Below are 16533 nucleotides of genomic sequence, written 5' to 3' on the forward strand. Positions count from 1 at the left end.
CAGGTCTCTGGTCGTTGGTGTGACTGTTCATAGTGTCTGTGTTTCTCCTCTTTCGTTTCTCATTTTGTTTACCTGTGTCTTCCTCCTTTTTCCTCTGCTCATCTAGATCACGGTTGGTCAGTTTTGTTTATCTTTTTGAAAACCAGCTCCGTTCATTGATCTTTTCTATTCTCGTCTGTGGGTGGCCATCCGAATCAATGCTGGGGGGTGTGGGCGGTGACAGCTACAACTCCTGCCCCCCACCCCCTGCCGAGCCCCGTCCGGTCCTTTGAGGTCACATGTGAGGATGCAGACTCGGGCCTCGGTCTCGGGTGTCCAGTGAGGCCCTCAGACGTCAGGGCACACCGCACACCCCGCAGGCTCGTGCACGCACACCTGCTGCAGCCTCCCCGGTCCCAGCTGCTGCTGCGGCTGTGGTCCCAGTGTAACCCCTGCTGCTGAGGGGTGCGCTGAGCCCGGCCAGTCAGCCCCTGAGTGCCCAGCATGGCCTCTGAGATCTGGGGGCCGAGGGAGGGAGCTTTCCATGCCTGTGCACCAGGGTGGGGGGCCCTTCGCCTGGTCCCCAAGTCCTGCTGGTGGCAGTGGGCGGGGCATCAGGGCTTTCCTGGATGTTGGCCCCTCCTCCTCCGGAACCAAGGAGGCGAATGCTCTCCTGCCCCCAGGACACGACCCACCTTGTCTCCCCACAGTGCCTGCTGCCTTGCAGCCGCTCCAGCACAGACTCCCAGCTGCCCTCGGTTCCCCTCCTGCCCCAGGCGCCAGCTTTTCCCTGGCTCGTCTGCGTGGCGTGGCAGAGATGGGAGGCCCACTAACCGCACTTTCTGTCTTATCTTGAAGGCTCAGCTGTCACAAGCGCTGGAGGAGCTGGGCAGCCAGAAGCAGAGAGCGGACATGGTGAGTCCAGGCCACGCCCTGCGGGGTCTCTGCCAGAGGGAGGCAGGGCCGTGCCTTGACCCGGCCCAGGGCGTTCTCATCCCCTCATGACGTGTCCTGCAGGCCCGCGTGGGGCCTGGCCGCCACATCCCTTCTTGTCATCAGAAATGTGGTGGGAGCAGAGGGCACGAGGTTTAGAAGCCGAGTCCTGGCTCCCAGAGACAGACTAGCTGCCTCAGTGTGAGGACTGGGGGCAGGGACTGCCTCCTGCCAAGGTCATGCCCTGCCCCAGGGCCTGTGCCTTTAGCCCCGGGCGCCGCCCACGCTGTCCAGGCTGAGCCAGGACCTCCCTGCAGCCTGCAGGTTCACTGCCGGACAGGCTGCCTCTGTTGGCGGGTCTCTGCCCAGAGGACATTGGCCCCGCCTCCCCGAGAGCCCAGTGGGGGCACGGGTGTGCAGGCGAGGCAGGTGTCTCCCCACCCCGGGGAGGCGGGTGGGGGCTTTGCTGCGGGAGAGTGTCTGTCCTGTGCAGGCTGCGAGCCCCTTGCTGCTGCCCAGCCCTCGGCCTGGTCTCGCGACAGGGCGGCCACGGGATGTCTGCGTGTGTGGGCTGCTCTGCCCCAGGCCAGCTGGCTGGGTGAGGGCGAGGCTGCTGCTGGCACCGGGTGGCCTGGGACCGCGTCACGGGCCAGAGCTCTGCTCCTGCATCTTCGCCTCCTTCCGTCAGCTCCCTGACCTTGAGCAGGGTGCCCTCTGTTGAAGTGACATGTCCTTGAATTTGCATATCCGTCGTGTCCTTGCTGTTGCCACCGCTGTCGCCCCCACTGCAGGGTAGGGCTGCTGGGAGGGCCTGGAATCGGCCACCGTGAGGGGGCCCTGGAGGAGGGGACGGGACTGCGGGCTGGCACAGGCCTGGAGCCCAAGGGTGGCTGTGTGCAGGGCCTGGCAGGGGAAGATGAGGGGTGGCCGGGCAGTGCTGGGGAGTGCTCACACTGAAGGTAGAGGGCCCGGGGTCAGGGGTGACATCAGGGTCAGGGGTCAGGGAAGCTTGGGGAGGGCAAGTTTGGAGGGAAACATTGGGTCTGAGATGCTTTGGACATGGGGCGCCAGGCTGCAGCCGGAGTCAAGGCCAGCGGAGCATCCGTGTCCTCGTGTCCTCATGTCCTTGGAGCCTCACGGCCGAGGAGGCAGAGCCTGAGGCTGAGCCCCATCAGGCAGCTCCGGCACCGACATGGGCCTGGGCGGGTGGCGGAGTCGGGGGCCGGAAAGCAGTGCTCTGGCCCGGGCTGCAGGGGCCATGCCATCGGCCCCGGCACGAGGGGCTGCAGGACAGCTGCGTGCGGCCTGTGTGGGTCTCACTTTGGCCACACAGTCTCTGTCCCTGGTCAAGCCCCCGGGACTAAACATGATGCCTGGTCCCTCCAGACAAATGAGAACGCATGTGGGCGCTGGCAGGACCCTGTCTCCCAGGGACTCTGAGGGCGGCCTAGGTGAGTGCCACTGTGGGCCTGGCACCCCCGCCTGCCGGGTGCTCCGCGCAGCTTCGGGTGAGATGGGCCTATCCCTGTGGAGCCTGCAGAGAGGGCAGGAGGGCACGGCGGGTGCCCCGTGTTGGCTCCCTCGCGCTGCCTTAGTTCTGGGCGCAGCTGTCCCTCAGGGGTAAGCTCAGCCTCTGGTGGCCTCATCTGCAGCCTGGTTCACGCTGTTCACGTCTCTCCTTCCCGGGTAAAGGGAAGAGAAGTGCAGTCCCCCGCGTGTGCAGGCGGCGCTCGCGCTCGGGGGCCGGGGCCTCTGCTCCCTGCACTGCCCTCATCCATCCGGGCTTCGTGGAGCTAAAGGCCAGGCGGACAGGGTGGGGTCTGGGGTGACAGAGCTGTCGGCTCTGCAGGGAGCGGCATCCCAGGGCCATGCCTCCCCCTGGCTTAGGGGCAGTTTCTTCTCCACTGTGACCTGTGTGGGAGGAGCCGAGAGCCACCGGCCTGGCTCTGGGGCTGGCCCCACATTCCAGTGGCAGCCTCCCTGCTGCAGCGGGTCTAGTCCCAGGACAGCAGGGCTCAGGGTGGCCACCGCTGCAGGCTGCAGGCCTCTGCCCAGTCGCTGGGCACAGCCCCTCCTGGGGCCTCTCCCAGCCGCAGCCCCTCCCTCGCCTGCTGGTTTCTGGCCGAGTGAGCGCACGTTCAGGAGAGGAGGGGAGGAGAAACCTCGACACCTCAGCTCACCACTGTGACAGGCGCGCAGTGTGGCTGCCATTCGTCAGCGCAGCTCACCCTCCTCCTCTCTAAGGAGCGGCCGTCGCAGGGAGCGCTGCCCCGGCCTGTGTGTCCCCCCCAGCCCCCCAGCGAGCCCTGGCTGCGGCTGGAGAAGTCAAGTACAAACGTCCTCTGAGGCTGCGTGTGCCTCAGGGAGGAGAGTAGCCACTCGTTTTCTGATTTAAGACGCCCTGACCCCTCACGGCGCCTGCAAGGAAGCCGTCCTCTTCCTTGAGCCCCGTTTTCCTCAGTGGTCCCGTGGGCCTGCTCCTGGCCGCCAGGGGAGCCCTGCGGGGTCAGCCCGGGGGCGGGGCGGGGCGGTGGGTGAGTCCCTCCCTCCGAGACCCAGTGAGTCCTTCGCTGGCCTCGGTCACGTCCCTCACACGTTCGTTGTCAGGCCCAGGCTGGTGCGTCGCTGTGTCAGGGGCCTGCGCTGCCTTTCCCTGGCTGCGGCTCCACACCCGCCCTGGGCCCCGCAGGGCGCCAGGAAGGGGGCACTCAGACTCGGAAAGTGAAGGTCCCAGCGGCCTCACCCGCTGTCCCAAATGTCGCCTCTGGGACAGCACCACGTGCAGGTTGGCGGGCTCACCTCCACGTTGATGGGAGGAGTTCCAGCCAGGGACCCGCGCCCCCTTCACAGGCAGGAGGACTCTCCCAGCTGCCGAGGGCTGGGCTGTGACGGGCGCTGTGCCCCTCAGCGCCGTGACCAGTGTCTCCCTGCAGAGCAGGAGCAGGGGCCTCGGCGGCTGAGGATGAGCTGCTGGCCCAGGGCCTTCGGGTGCTGAGGGCTCGCTCATCTGGCGCTCCTGGGGGCCCGGAGGCCCTCCTTCCCGTGTCCTGCAGCTGCCGGCAGCTCCCGGGCAGTGGTCTAAGCAGCAGCCGCTCCCCTGGCACTCGGTTCGCCTGGAGCAGGCACTGCGGGGAATTGTGCTCTTCACTTAGGAGAGGCGCCGAGAAGGATGTCAGTCTGTGCATTCGCTTTGGGGATGGGACCTGTGCGGGCCGGGCCCTCTCTCCTGGAGACGTGACTCGGAAGGAAGAGGGCTCTGCCAGCAGCAGGCCCAGGGCCCATCCGCTCCCGTCCCGGCCGCCTTGTGCCCGGCGAGCACCATCCTTTCACTGGGAGGAGGATGGTCCTGGGACAGGGCTCCCAGCTACGGGCGTTTAGCGGGCTCTCTCAGAAGATGCAATCAGTTAGTCCTGTGTTGTTTTTAAAGCAGTTCCATGCGGATCTTTCTCGTGAAGTGTGAACGGGTGGTTGCAGGCTGCAGGGTTAGTGCATTTTTCTTCCTGTCACCCTGCGCTGGCTGACAGCACGTGAGCCAGCGCACACGGCCGGGGGCTCTGCTCCAGCGGGCCTGGCTGAGGGCACCCCCTGCCCCATTCCCATGACCCAGCTGCTCACCCAGTCGCCCGCCGAACCGTCCTCATGCTCAGCTCCCGGCAGCCTCTGCACACCCGCCTGGCTTCCTCCTGGTACATGCGACCTGTGTACGGAGCTGCTTCCGTGGGTGGCTGGGAGGTGAACGCGTGCAGAGCCTGTCTGGAGGCCCCGCTCCCGGCTGACCCTGTGCTGTCTCCTGCAGCTGGAGATGGAGCTGAAGGTGCTGCAGGCCCAGGCGGGCCCCGCCGAGCAGAGCGTCCTGCTGTCCCGGGAGGAGGCGAGTGAGCTCAGGTACATCCCACCTGCCGGGGACACTGTCTTCTCCAGCCCCTGCCCTACGCTCAGCTCCTCTGCGCAGACGGCCCACGGCCGGCCTTTCCCGTCCTTCTGCAGGCTGGCGCTGGCCGGCGGCTCGGTGGCCCCGGGGCTCAGAGAGCTGGGCTCCTGCCGCAGTGCCCCGGGGCCTGTCTGTGACCAGCAGAGCCCGTGGCCTCGTGCGGCCTCCAGGGCGGCAGGTGTGCGCTCCCGGTTCCAGGGACAGTTGCTCGCAGAGCAGCAGCCGCCCGGACGCTTCCTCCTGCGAGGCGGCTCCCCTGTATGTGGCCATGGACACTGTCCGCTTCCCTGCCCCCCCCCCGGCGCCCGCGCTGTCGGGAGGAGGCACCGCAGTCCTTTCCCAGCCCCTTCCCCACCTGGACCCGCAGCTCGTCCTTAGGAAGGTCCTCCGGAGGCCGTGCTGACCGCCTGCTCCCGGCTCCTTGGGTCCCCAGTGGCCGACGGGCAAGTGGACACTGTCCCCCAGACTCTCTGGGTGCAGGGTGAAGAGTAAGTACAGCCCTGGCCAGTGCTCAATGGTTAGAGCGCCAGCCCTCAGCCCAAAGGGTCATAGGTCTGCTTACCAGTCACAGGCACGGCAGCTTCAGGTTCAATCCCCAGCCCCAGTTGGCAGGGGTGGTGCCTCCTCCCAAGAGCCGCCTGGGAGCCTGGGCCCATGCCGCCACCGCTGCCCACTCTCAGACAGTCGCATCTGCATGGGCCTGAGCGCGGCTAGGCCTGCGTCCAGCATGTGTGGGCTGGGACGCTTTGGACTTCGTCATTTTTGCTTATTTTGTAAAATCTAAGATAAAGGCTTTATCATCAACATCTTGACGCGCTAGGAGGGGAATCAGCTGTGGGAAGCGACTGGCTCCTTAACAGAAATCAGGCCGCCGTCTGGACACGCTCCACCAGGAGGAGCTGCCCTTGGGGGGCTGGAGTGGGTCTGACTGCATGCTCGCCGCCCTGTTTGGGGTTCCCCTGAGCCCTGGCAGCAGGCTGAGGACAGGCTCTGGGAGGAGCCCCAGCACAGGGACAGGACCCCGGGCCAGGGAGGGCGTGCGGGGCCCCTCCTCCCTGGCCAGGGCTCACCCCTCCGCCCTGTTCATGTCTCCATGTCTGTCTCAGCCAAAACCGCCAGGTGCCCCAGCTTCCAGCACCTTCTGCACAGTGTCCCCGCTCTGGGCCAGACTCTCGGGCGGCTGCCCCGCCCATCACGGAAAAGCCCAGCCGTGTCCTCGTGCCTCCATGCCCCCTGTCGCCAGTGTGACGCTTGCTGTGGGCCCAGCGCCCTCGCGCCAGTCTGGGCAGTGTGCGGTGTCTTCCCGCGAAGCCACACGGGGCATAAGAGGCAGCCTTTCTGGTTTGGAGGGGCGGGCTGGGGGAGGGCCACTGACACACCCTGAGGAGGGTGCCCCCACAGCCCAGCCTTCCTGCTCCATCCCCCCTCCTATGCTGTGTGGGGGCCTCGGGCCTTCATGCCACCCCTCCCTCCTGCTGCTGCCGCCTCGTGTGGGGAGAGGTTCTGGAAGGACACACAGGTGGTACCATTGTCGTGCACACACGCACACATGTGCGCACGCATACACATACACACGCATGCACATGGATCTGTGTAGAAAGCGCGTTGGCTGTATAACTTACTAAGTGCATGGGTCTGCCCCAGGCACATGTAAAACTACGTACAGACGAAACCGCTCCTTTCGGGACAAGCGGGGACTCGGCTGGAGCTGACCGGCTCCCGCTCCTGCTGCCGGGAACTGCCCTCCAAGTCTCGAGCTGTGGCTGCGCTTTGACAAGCGGGTCGACGCGCTGACAACCCGAGCAGGGCCCTGCCGACCCTCGTCCTCTGCCAGGAGCCACAGGGCAGCATCCGACAGCAGGCCCAGGTACAGCCCCGCCTGAGCGGGGCCACCGGCCGGGAGGCACGGGGACGCAGACCTCACAGTGTGGGGCCCAGAGCGAGCGGGACACAGCCTCTCCTCGTGTCCAGCGCCAGGAGTCACGCCGAGCGCCAGGACAGCCGTCACTGGCACCCTTACCGACCAGGACGCTCGAGCAGGTGTAAAACGGCTTCAGTAAAGTATGTATCCTTGTCAACAAATGCAAGAGTGTAACCCTCAACAAAAGAATAGAAAAGAGTGTTTTTCAAGGATCAAAGTGCAGACCTGGCCGGTACAGTAACCGGGCAGGACTTGCTGGCTGGCTCAGCAGCAGGCCCCAGGGCAGAGGCGTGACTCAGGCAGGCCAGGAGCAGTCACTGTCGGAGGGGAGGCCGACCCGGAGGGAGCAGCGAGGATGGAGCCGCAGGTCCTGGGGACAGCCAGGCGGCTTCCAGGTGGAGTCCCGGTGGGAGAGGGGAGGTGGGCAGGCACACACCCCGATGGGCAGTGGGCACACCCCAGGAGCCGAGTGTGGGTGAGCCCACCTAGAAAACCACCCATGGCCCCTGCCAGTTAGTCCCTGAGTCAGAGATGTGGGAGCATCTGACAGGAGCGAGGGAGCAGCATGAGTGACAGCGACCACGGCTTATCCGCAACCAGGAGGCCGGTATGCCGCGCGCACACCAGGTTCCGAGGGGGGGAGCTGTCAGCGGCGGGCGAGGAAGTGTCCTTCGGGGACGGAGGGACGTCGTGCTGTCAGATCAAGGAAACCACGACCGTTTGTCACCGGCAGAGCCGAGCGCAGGGCTGAGGAGCTGGCCCAGGGGAGGGTCGGCCTCTCCCACGGAGAGCCACGTGGGGCCGACGGGACAGTGGGCGGCGGCTCCTCACCTGGGCTCACCCGGCTTAGCACCTGTGAGGTCGCGGACGTGCTCAGTGCACAGAGGAAGCCTGGGCCTGCGGGGACCGCCCGCCTGCTGAGGACTCTGCTTGCTGTGGGCGCTGTGCCTGGAACGGCTGTGACGTGGAGCCAGCTGCGTGGCTTCAGCGCCCACGCTCTGGGAGGGCCGGGCGCCACTCCGAGGCCATGCATAAGCCTGTGTGGAGCTTAGGGAGATGGGTGGGGTGAGAACGAGAGGTTTGGGTTCCTCTGTGTCCTCCGTGTCAGCACTGGGTGTGCCCAGCCTTGTCTTGGCATCACCTATTTCCCATGGCTGCCGATGCTGGACTCTGCTGGCAGCTCGGTCCTCTGCGGCTGTTCAGATCTGTCACCAGCTCCTTCTTTTTGACTTTGGCAAGTTCTTTATGTTCTTGGCATTTCCATTTGCCAGTCTGGTCAGCGTATATTGGCCCTCAGTCCCTAGCTTGTCTTTTCCTCTTATCAGTGTCTTTAATACAACAGAGGTTCCTAATTTTGGTAAAGTCCAATTAATCACTTCAATGGAACACCTTTTTTTAGATGCCAACTCTGAAAACTCCTGGCCTGACCCTAAGTATCAAAGATTTTCACTTCTGTGTTTTCTGAACGTTTTATAGTTTCACATTTTACATTTAAGTCTCTAATCCAACAAGAAGAAGAAATAAAAGGCATTCAAATTGGAAAGGAGGAAGTAAAACTCTCATTATTCACATGATATTGTACATAGAAAACCCTAAAGACTCCACCAAAAAAACTACTAGATTTAATAAATGAATTTGGCAATGTAACAGGATACAAAATCAACACCCAAAAATCAGTGGCCTTTTTATACACCAATAATGAATTCTCAGAAAGAGAAACTAAACAAACAATCCCATTTACCATTGCAACAAAAAAATTAAGTTAGGAATGAACTTAACCAAGGAGGCAAAAGACTTGTACTCAGAAAACTACAGGTCGTTGGAAAAAGAGATAGAAGATAGAAGAAAAAAGAGATAGAAGTGGAAGAATATCCGTGTTCATGGATTGGTAGAATCAACATCATTAAAATGTCCATACTACCCAAGGCAATCGACAGATTCGATGTAATCCCTATTAAAATATCAATAGCATATTTCACAGACCTAGAACAAATACTCCAAAAATTTATACGGAATCAAAAAAGAGCCCGAATAGCTGCAGCAATTTTGAGAAAGAAGAATCTCTTACCCTTGAGATGGCATGGAGGTTACCTGGAGAGCATCACACTAAGTGAAATAAGTCAGAGAAAGACAAGTGTCACATGATCTCACTCACATGTGGAATCCAATTAACAAAATAAACTGATGAACAGAGTGGCTGCAGAAACATGGAAGCAGGGAACGGAGTATGGAATCTCAGAGGGAAGGCGGGGGCGGGGGTGGGGGTGGGATGGGAAGTGATCAACCAAAGACTTTGTATGTGTATATGCATCACCCATGGACACAGACAATAGGGTGGTGAAGGCCTGGGGGAGAGGGGCGGCAGGGGCAGGCTGGAGGGGGAAAAAGGGGGACATATGTCATCTTTTCAACAATAAAGAATTACTGAAAAAGTAATAAATCTTAAATCCACGTTCAGGTACGCTTTGTGTGAGATGTGAGGTTTAGGTCGAGGTTTATGTTGTTTTATTTTTCGCCTGAAGGTGTTGGGTGCCTCCGCACCCGGTGGGTAAAGGCTGTGTCCTCCCTGACCCCGTGCCCTTGTCACAGTGAGTTGCCGTGTTCCTGTTCCGCGCTCTGATTGGCTGTCTTGACCAGGGCTCATCTCCTCACCACTGTCTCCATCTCTGCAGCCTGTGATCAGTTCCAGGACCATCTGTGTGATTCCTCCAGTTCCATTCCTGCTCCTCAGGCTGCTTGGCCGTGCTCCTCCTCCTGGCTTCCCTGTGAATGTTGGCTCAGCGCGGGGTGCCGGCTGTGGTGACCTGGCCCCAGTCGGGAGGAGCTGCATCCCTGGGGGTCCCACTCCACACCCGTGACCCTCCCTTGCTCAGGCCTGATTTCTCCTCGGCGTTTCACTCAGGCACAGTCCCTGCTGTTAGGGCAGATTCATCCCTCTGTGTCATCTTGTATCCACTGTAAGGCTGCTTCATTGTGGTTTACTATTGCGCCTTATTGTTACATAGAAGGGATTGGAGGAATCACAGCACCAGATTTCAAGCTATACTGCAAAGCCACCGTGCTCAAAACAGCCTGGTACTGGCACAAGAACAGGCATATAGATCAATGGAGCAGAACAGAGAACCCAGAAATTGACCCAAGCCATTATGCTCAATTAATATTTGACAAAGGAGGCAAGAGCATACAATGGAGTCAAGACAGTCTCTTCAATAAATGGTGTTGGGAAAATTGGACAGAGACATGCAAAAAATTGAAACTAGACCACCAGCTTACACCATCCACAAGAATAAACTCAAAATGCATAAAAGACTTAAATGTAAGTCATGAAACCATAAAAATCCTAGAAGAAACCATAGGCAGCAAAATCTCAGACATCTCTCGTAGCAGTTTGTTTACAGATACATCTCCCAGGGCAACGGGAACTAAGGAGAAAATAAACAAATGGGACTTCATCAAATAAAAAGCTTCTGCACAGCAAAAGAAACCAGCAACAAAATGAAAAGGGAGCTCATGATATGGGAGAACATATTTGGCAATGATACATCTGATAAAGGGTTAATATCCAAAATATATAAGGAACTCATACAACTTAACAAAAGGAAGACAATTTAATTTAAAATGGGCAAAGGACCTAAATAGATACTTTTCCAAAGAGAACATATTAAAGCCAAGAGACATGAAAAAATGCTCAAAGTCACTGATCATCTGAGAGATGCAAATAAAAGTGACAATGCGGTACCATCTCACACCTGTCAGAATGGCTGTCATCAACAAGTCAACAAATGACAGGTGCTGGCGAGGATGTGGAGAAAGGAACCCTCCTGCACTGCTGGTGGGAATGCAGACTGTGGAGAACAGTATGGAGTTTCCTCCAAAAATTAAATATGGAACTGCCACTTAACCCAGTGATCCCACTTCTAGGCATATATCCTAAGAACCCAGAAACACCGATCGGAGAGGATGTGTGCACCCCTATGTTCACAGCAGCACAGTTTACCATCGCGAAGATCTGGGAGCAGCCCAGGGGCGGGCCCTGTCGCTTGGCAGTCACCCCGCAGGGTGTCCTGCACCCACTGTAAGGCTGCCTCATTGTGGTTCACTGTTGCACCTCATCATTACATAGAAGGGATTTGGTTTTTCGTTTTTCTATTCGTTTTTTAAAATATATTTTTATTGACTTCAGAGGGAGGGAGGGAAAGGAAGAGAGAAACATCAGTGATGAGAGAGAATCATGGACCGGCCGCCTCCTGCACGCCCCACACTGGGGATCGAGCCTGCAACCGGGCACGTGCCCTGACCAGGAATTGAACTGTGACTTCCTGGTTCATAGGTCGACGCTCAACCACTGAGCCACACCGGCTGGGCAGGAATTGTTTTTTTCAGTTGTTCACCTTGTATCCTGCAACATTACCCAGTTTTCGGAGGGCTTTTAGTCTTTATTTTTGGTTGATTCCTTGCAGTTTTCCAAGTAGATACTCTGTTGTCTAAACTTGGTCAGGCTTATGTTTTGTTCTCCAAGGGGGCGCCCTGCGCTGGGGATGACCTCAACGTGGGATGCAGGGGCGGGGCGGGCTCGGCCAGGCGCCTGGTGGGGGCCACGTGGGTGTCCCCCTGAGCGTGATGCTTGCGGGAGGTGTGCTGGGCGGCTGGGTCATGATGTACAGGTTCCCTTCTCCTCTCCTTGATCATGAATGCAGGTTGGATTTTCTCAGGTCCTGCTTTTCCTTGACTTGAGTGATAGGTCCTGTGTTTTCCCTTTGGACTTGCCGTACTGTCAGCGACGGTGGTGTATTTGTCGGAGCTGAATAGCTGACATCCCGAGGTAAACCCTCCTGGTGTGATGTATTGTTCTTCGTGTGTATCAGGGACTCAGCGGCTGATGTCTTGCTGTTGACTCTGCCCGTGTTCGCGAAGATGTCGGGCCGCGGTTCCGTTACCGCGCTGCCTTGTCTGGTTCCTGTCAGCGTCGTGCGGCCTCCCAGGGACTCGGAGCGTCCCTCTCCCTCGTGTCCGGGGAGCTCGGCTTTGAGGAGCAGATGCCGTGGGGCTGGGGCTGTGTGCTCCCCTTGCACATGGGTCACACCCTCTTGGGTCAGGTCTGACGGCTCTGCAGCCGCCTGTGTCTGGTCCTGACGCAGCCCCTGCTCAGAGCAGAACGGTGGTGACTCCAGAAAAGCTGCAGACATGGTGCGGAGCTCCCTGCACTCCGTCTTCCCTCTCTCGGGTTCACGCCTCACGGGACGGGCACCCCTGGCATTGGGCGTCTGAGTCACCTGCAGGCTCGCTTGTTCACCCGGCACGGCCGGCCCAGGGCACCAGGGGGCCCTGGCCTCGTCTCTCCGTCCGGTGCCCTGTGCCCCTGTCTGTCTCCCGACACCGTAGCGCTGGCCCGTCTGCCGGCCTGTTGTCTCCTGCGACACCGAAGGTCTGGGGGGCAGAGGCGACGCCGTGTGAGTGCCTTCTTGTCACACCAGACCCCCAGGTCCCTCCTCGGTCCGTCTCCGGCGTCTCGCATTTTACTGTCAGCAGCGGGGCCAGCGCTCGTCTGCACGCTGCTCAGCCTCCTCGGCACATAGGCGTCCGCCGCGCCCGAGCACAGACCGCCACGTCCGCCACGATGCGGTCCCAGCCACCCCCTCCCGTTTCCAGAAACACTCTTCCCTCTGAGCCCCGCCTCCCAGAGCCCTTGCCTCCTGTTCCCAGCGCGCCCGGGCCCCACCCTCAGGACCTCGCCGAGCGGTTACCTTCCAAACGCCACCGGACCACGCCTGGGTCAGGGCTGCAGCCCAGGGCGAGGGGCAGGCGTTCGGTCCGCGCAGGACCCTCCTGTGAGGGCCCGAGCTGGGGTCACCGCCCACGCCCCGTCCCTGCCGAGGACTTCGACGGTCGTTCAAGGCCGTGGCCACCGGTGTCTGCAGTGAGCCTGCCATGCTCGGTGCGGGACACACAGGGCGGACGAGAGGACAGAGGCACCAGCGGTGACAGCGTGGCTCGGCCGAGCTCTGAGTGCGGGCAGCCAGCAGGCGGGGGGGGGGGGGGGTGGTGACGGGGGATCCGGGACCCTTGGGAGATGGGCCTGCACTGCCCCGCTCCAGCCCCAGGCCGCTCCCACGGCACCTGTCCCCCAGTCACTCTTCTCTCAGGGTCCCGCTTGCAGCGTGTTCCTTACAGATGCTTTAGGCAAGAGAGCACCCCCTCTTCCAGCGGGTTTCCACACTCACGTGTGCGCACATTCACGTGCACATACTCTCACATGCAGCCTCTAACAGCACACTCATGTGCACACACATTCACATGCACATGCGTTCACATACATGCAACCTCTCACAGCACACTCACCCACATGTGCGCACACACTCATGTCTACAGGCACACACAAACATGCACACGTGATCATACATGTGTGCACATATGCACTCACTTCACATATGTGTGCACACGTGCACATCCATACAGGTATCGGGCACATGTGAGCATGCACACTCGCATGCAAGCATGTGCGCACACATGCACACTCATACATGCGCACGCGCTCTCTTTTAGCCGTTCTCTTCTCCTCTCCTGCGACCAGGCACCAGGTGCCCGAGGAGGAGGACAGGCAGGCATGCCCCGTGTGAGACGTGCAGACGGGGTGGTTCTCCGGGTTTGCTCGCACAGCAGGGCGGACTGTGCCGTTTTTTTCAGCGTCTGCAGCTGACAGACGTTGGTTTGAATCCAGCCCTCGAGGACATTCACTCACGAGCCTTCAGAATCCGACTGCCCTGTTTTCCAAAGGGCCTCAGAGGCACAGCGTGCCCGAGGGAGGGAGCCTCCTGGAGGGGACCCCACCCCACACGGGGGCGCCTCTGCTGGTCTCCGGGCCCAGAGGGAGGGCGCGGCCCACGCCCCCAGCGCCTGTCTCTGCTGCCCCACGTGGTGCTCTCGCGCTCCTCGTCACGCCTCCTCGTCGCTTCTGGGACAGTGTCCTCCGCAGGTCCTCTCCCCTGGGCTCCACTGTCCCCGTCTGTCCAGTGTGGTCCCCGGGACTCCCTCCCGTCGGGGCTTCTCCTTCGGAACAGAGGCCGAGGAGGCACCCGCCAGCCTCTGCCCGGCCTCTTACAGGCTTTTAACGCCCTCCGTGGACTTGGGAACAGAACTGGGGCCTCTCTCGTGACCGCTCCCCCGAGGGCGGTGGTGTCACGGCCTCTCCCCGCAGGGTGAAGGTGGAGGAGCTGGAAGGGGAGCGCAGCCGCCTGGAGGAGGACAAGCGGAGGCTGGAGGCGCAGCTGGAGCACCTCACCCTGCAGGTGAGCCCGTCGGAGCTGGGCCCTCCGTGTCCCTGCCCCACACCCCCTCCCCGGCTCAGACCTGCTCCGCGCACGCACCACCCGCTCACCGGGAGCAGGTGTCCCAGGCCCCGAGAGGACACCTGCCCACGAGGGCTGACCCAGCCAGGCCGCAGCCTTGTCCGCGGGGAGGGGTTGTGGCGTGGCTGGTCCGAGCCCCGCCCCCGGCAGTGCGGAGGTTGACCTGCTGTTCACACCGTGCACTTGCGCTGCTTTTGTCTGTCCTCCTGTGTCCATTGTCCTGTGGCCGGAGGCCTGCAGGCTACCCCCACCCAGACCTGGACAGGCCCTCGGTTTTTATCTTGACGCCTACTCGAGACAAATCCATCCCGTTCTTATTGCCAATTCCTGGAGACGCGGAGGTGACAGCTGTGAGGGAGCCAGGCGCAGTGAGCGTGGCCGGGCTGTGCGCAGCGCCCAGCCTGTCAGCTCAGACCGGTCATTGGGCCGCGGCCTCGTGGAGAGCCGGCTGCTGGCAGGTGGAGCCCGGGGGCAGCGGCGCTGTCAGAGGCGCCCGGGGACGCGTTCTGGCTTCTTCATCCTGCAGCCTGAGGTCGCCGATGGCTCCGGGCCTCCCCCATCAGCAGTGAGTCCCGCGAAAGTGGTTCTTTTTCCTGCTCCGGACGCGGCGCCCACCGGCACGGGGCTGCGCAGGGCAGAGGGGCAGAGGCCAGCACCCAGGTGGACGCGGTCTTTCGGTGGCAGGAGGACAAGGAAACTTCACGTCGGGCTCAGGGACGGGTCCAGGTGGCGGGGGTGGCGTGCGGAGTGCCGGCGGGTGGAGAGGGGCTTCATGGCGGGTCCGGCCTCTGAGGCCGCAGGTGTGAGCTGGACTCGGCTGGTGGTGCCAGGGCTTTGCCCTCTGAGCCCCCAGTGTGTCCTTTACGAAGTCGGGGAAGTGACGCCACACGGGGCCGCGGGGGAGACAGGCCACACCTGCCACCACGCCCGGCACACAGTGCACGCTCACGTCGTCTGTTGCCGCTTCCGCCTTTTCCATCGAGGGGACGAGACCTCCTCTCCGCCCAGGCCTGGGGGCAGCAGGAGCGCACAGCGCCCTCCGGGTGGCCTGGCCGCGCTCTGCAGGCGGGAGCCCCTCGCCCTCTGCCCCGGCTGCAGAGCTGCAGCTCGGCCATGGCTGTGGCCGTGGAGCCAGATGGAGAGGCGGGGAGGGGCCCGCCGCGTTCAGCTCGCCTGGCGTGTGTCCGCCTGCTGCCGAGTGTCCTGAGTGCCCCTCCCCCTCCCTCTGGCGGAGTCTTGGGGTTGGGCCGCTTCAGGGAAGATTGATGAAGCTCAGCTGCGGCCGCCGTCATTGGGAGCCTGTGCCTGGCGGGGGGCTCGCTAGTCGGAGCTTCTGGGGTTCAGTTCCCCGCTGGGCGGGAGGGAGCGGGGCGCTCACGCAGGCCTGCTCCGGGCCTGGGGCCTCCGCGCGCCTGTGGTGCAGCCTCCTGAGGCGCTGGCTCCCTGGGTGACCTGTGTGCATTCTGACGTGGCTCGAGTAGAGCCTCCCAGGAGCCTTCAGAAAGACGGGGAACTCGGGGACCCCATTTAGAGGTGGGGAGGCTGAGGCCCACAGTTAGCCAACACTCCACTGACCAAGACACCCCTTTTATTTCTTTCTTTCTTTAAATCTATTTTTATTGACGTCAGATAGGGAGAGGGAGAGAGAGAAACATCAGTGATGAGAGAGAATCACTGATTGGCTGCCTCCTGCACGCCCCACGCTGGGGAACGAGCCCGCAACCTTGTCATGTGCCCTGACTGGGAATCAAACCCGGGACTCTCAGTGTGCAGGCCGACACTCTACCCACTGAGCCACACCGGCCAGGGCTCAGACACCCCTTTTTAGAGGCAGAATAGGGTTTGAACATCCCTGAAATAAAGGCACGTGAGCAAGTGCCAGGGGCCGTGGGCCGGCGGCAGCGGGGCCCTCGCTATGCCTACAGCAGGGTTCGGGGAACAGACTGTGTGAATGCCAGGGAACAGTGGGGAGCCTGTGCCTGTGCCCCGCACCTGCACACACCCCGCCTTTCCCGGGCCTGTCCTCTGGTCAGTGTCTTGGCCAGAGGCTTGGAGGGTGATCGGCCTCGGATTCCCAGAACCAAGGGAATGGCTGTGACCAGCCCCGGAGGGACGCATGCCCGGTGCTGGGAGCACAGGCGACAGCTCCCAGCCAGGCTGCCTCCTACCGGGAGGGTGACAGGTGCTCCCCACATTGGTGTTTCTTACGGGCCACAAGCCCCGGGCGCTCCTGAGGTGTCGGGGCAGAGGGCGCTCAGTGCTGGGGCCGGCCCGGGGCCATGTGTAGCGGGTGGGTCTCCCCAGCGGCTCCTGAACATTCCCACGCCAGCAACGTTGAAAGTTTCCCAGGAACCCGTTTTCCCACCATCTGACCCATCACAGACGTTCCCTGTGGCCGCTCTGTGACTCCTCATCGCTCCCAG

The 16533-nt window shown here is 61.4% G+C and overlaps 1 protein-coding gene across 3 annotated transcripts in view; it reads left to right on the forward strand.

Moving 5' to 3' along the window:
* The window catches only part of MAD1L1 (mitotic arrest deficient 1 like 1), a 145896-nt gene that overhangs the window by 104738 nt on the left and 24625 nt on the right, over positions 1–16533 (forward strand). For 2 of the 3 annotated variants that reach the window (XM_081091726.1, XM_081091727.1), the window contains exons 13-15: positions 838–894; positions 4709–4797; positions 13960–14050. In XM_081091726.1, coding sequence (XP_080947852.1) covers positions 838–894; positions 4709–4797; positions 13960–14050 — 237 coding nt within the window. The remainder of the gene's footprint in view (positions 1–837; positions 895–4708; positions 4798–13959; positions 14051–16533) is intronic. The other variant, XM_081091728.1, reaches the window with a different exon arrangement.

This window comes from Myotis nattereri (genome assembly GCF_964212035.1).
Source record: "Myotis nattereri genome assembly, chromosome: 5".
Taxonomy (NCBI): domain Eukaryota; kingdom Metazoa; phylum Chordata; class Mammalia; order Chiroptera; family Vespertilionidae; genus Myotis; species Myotis nattereri.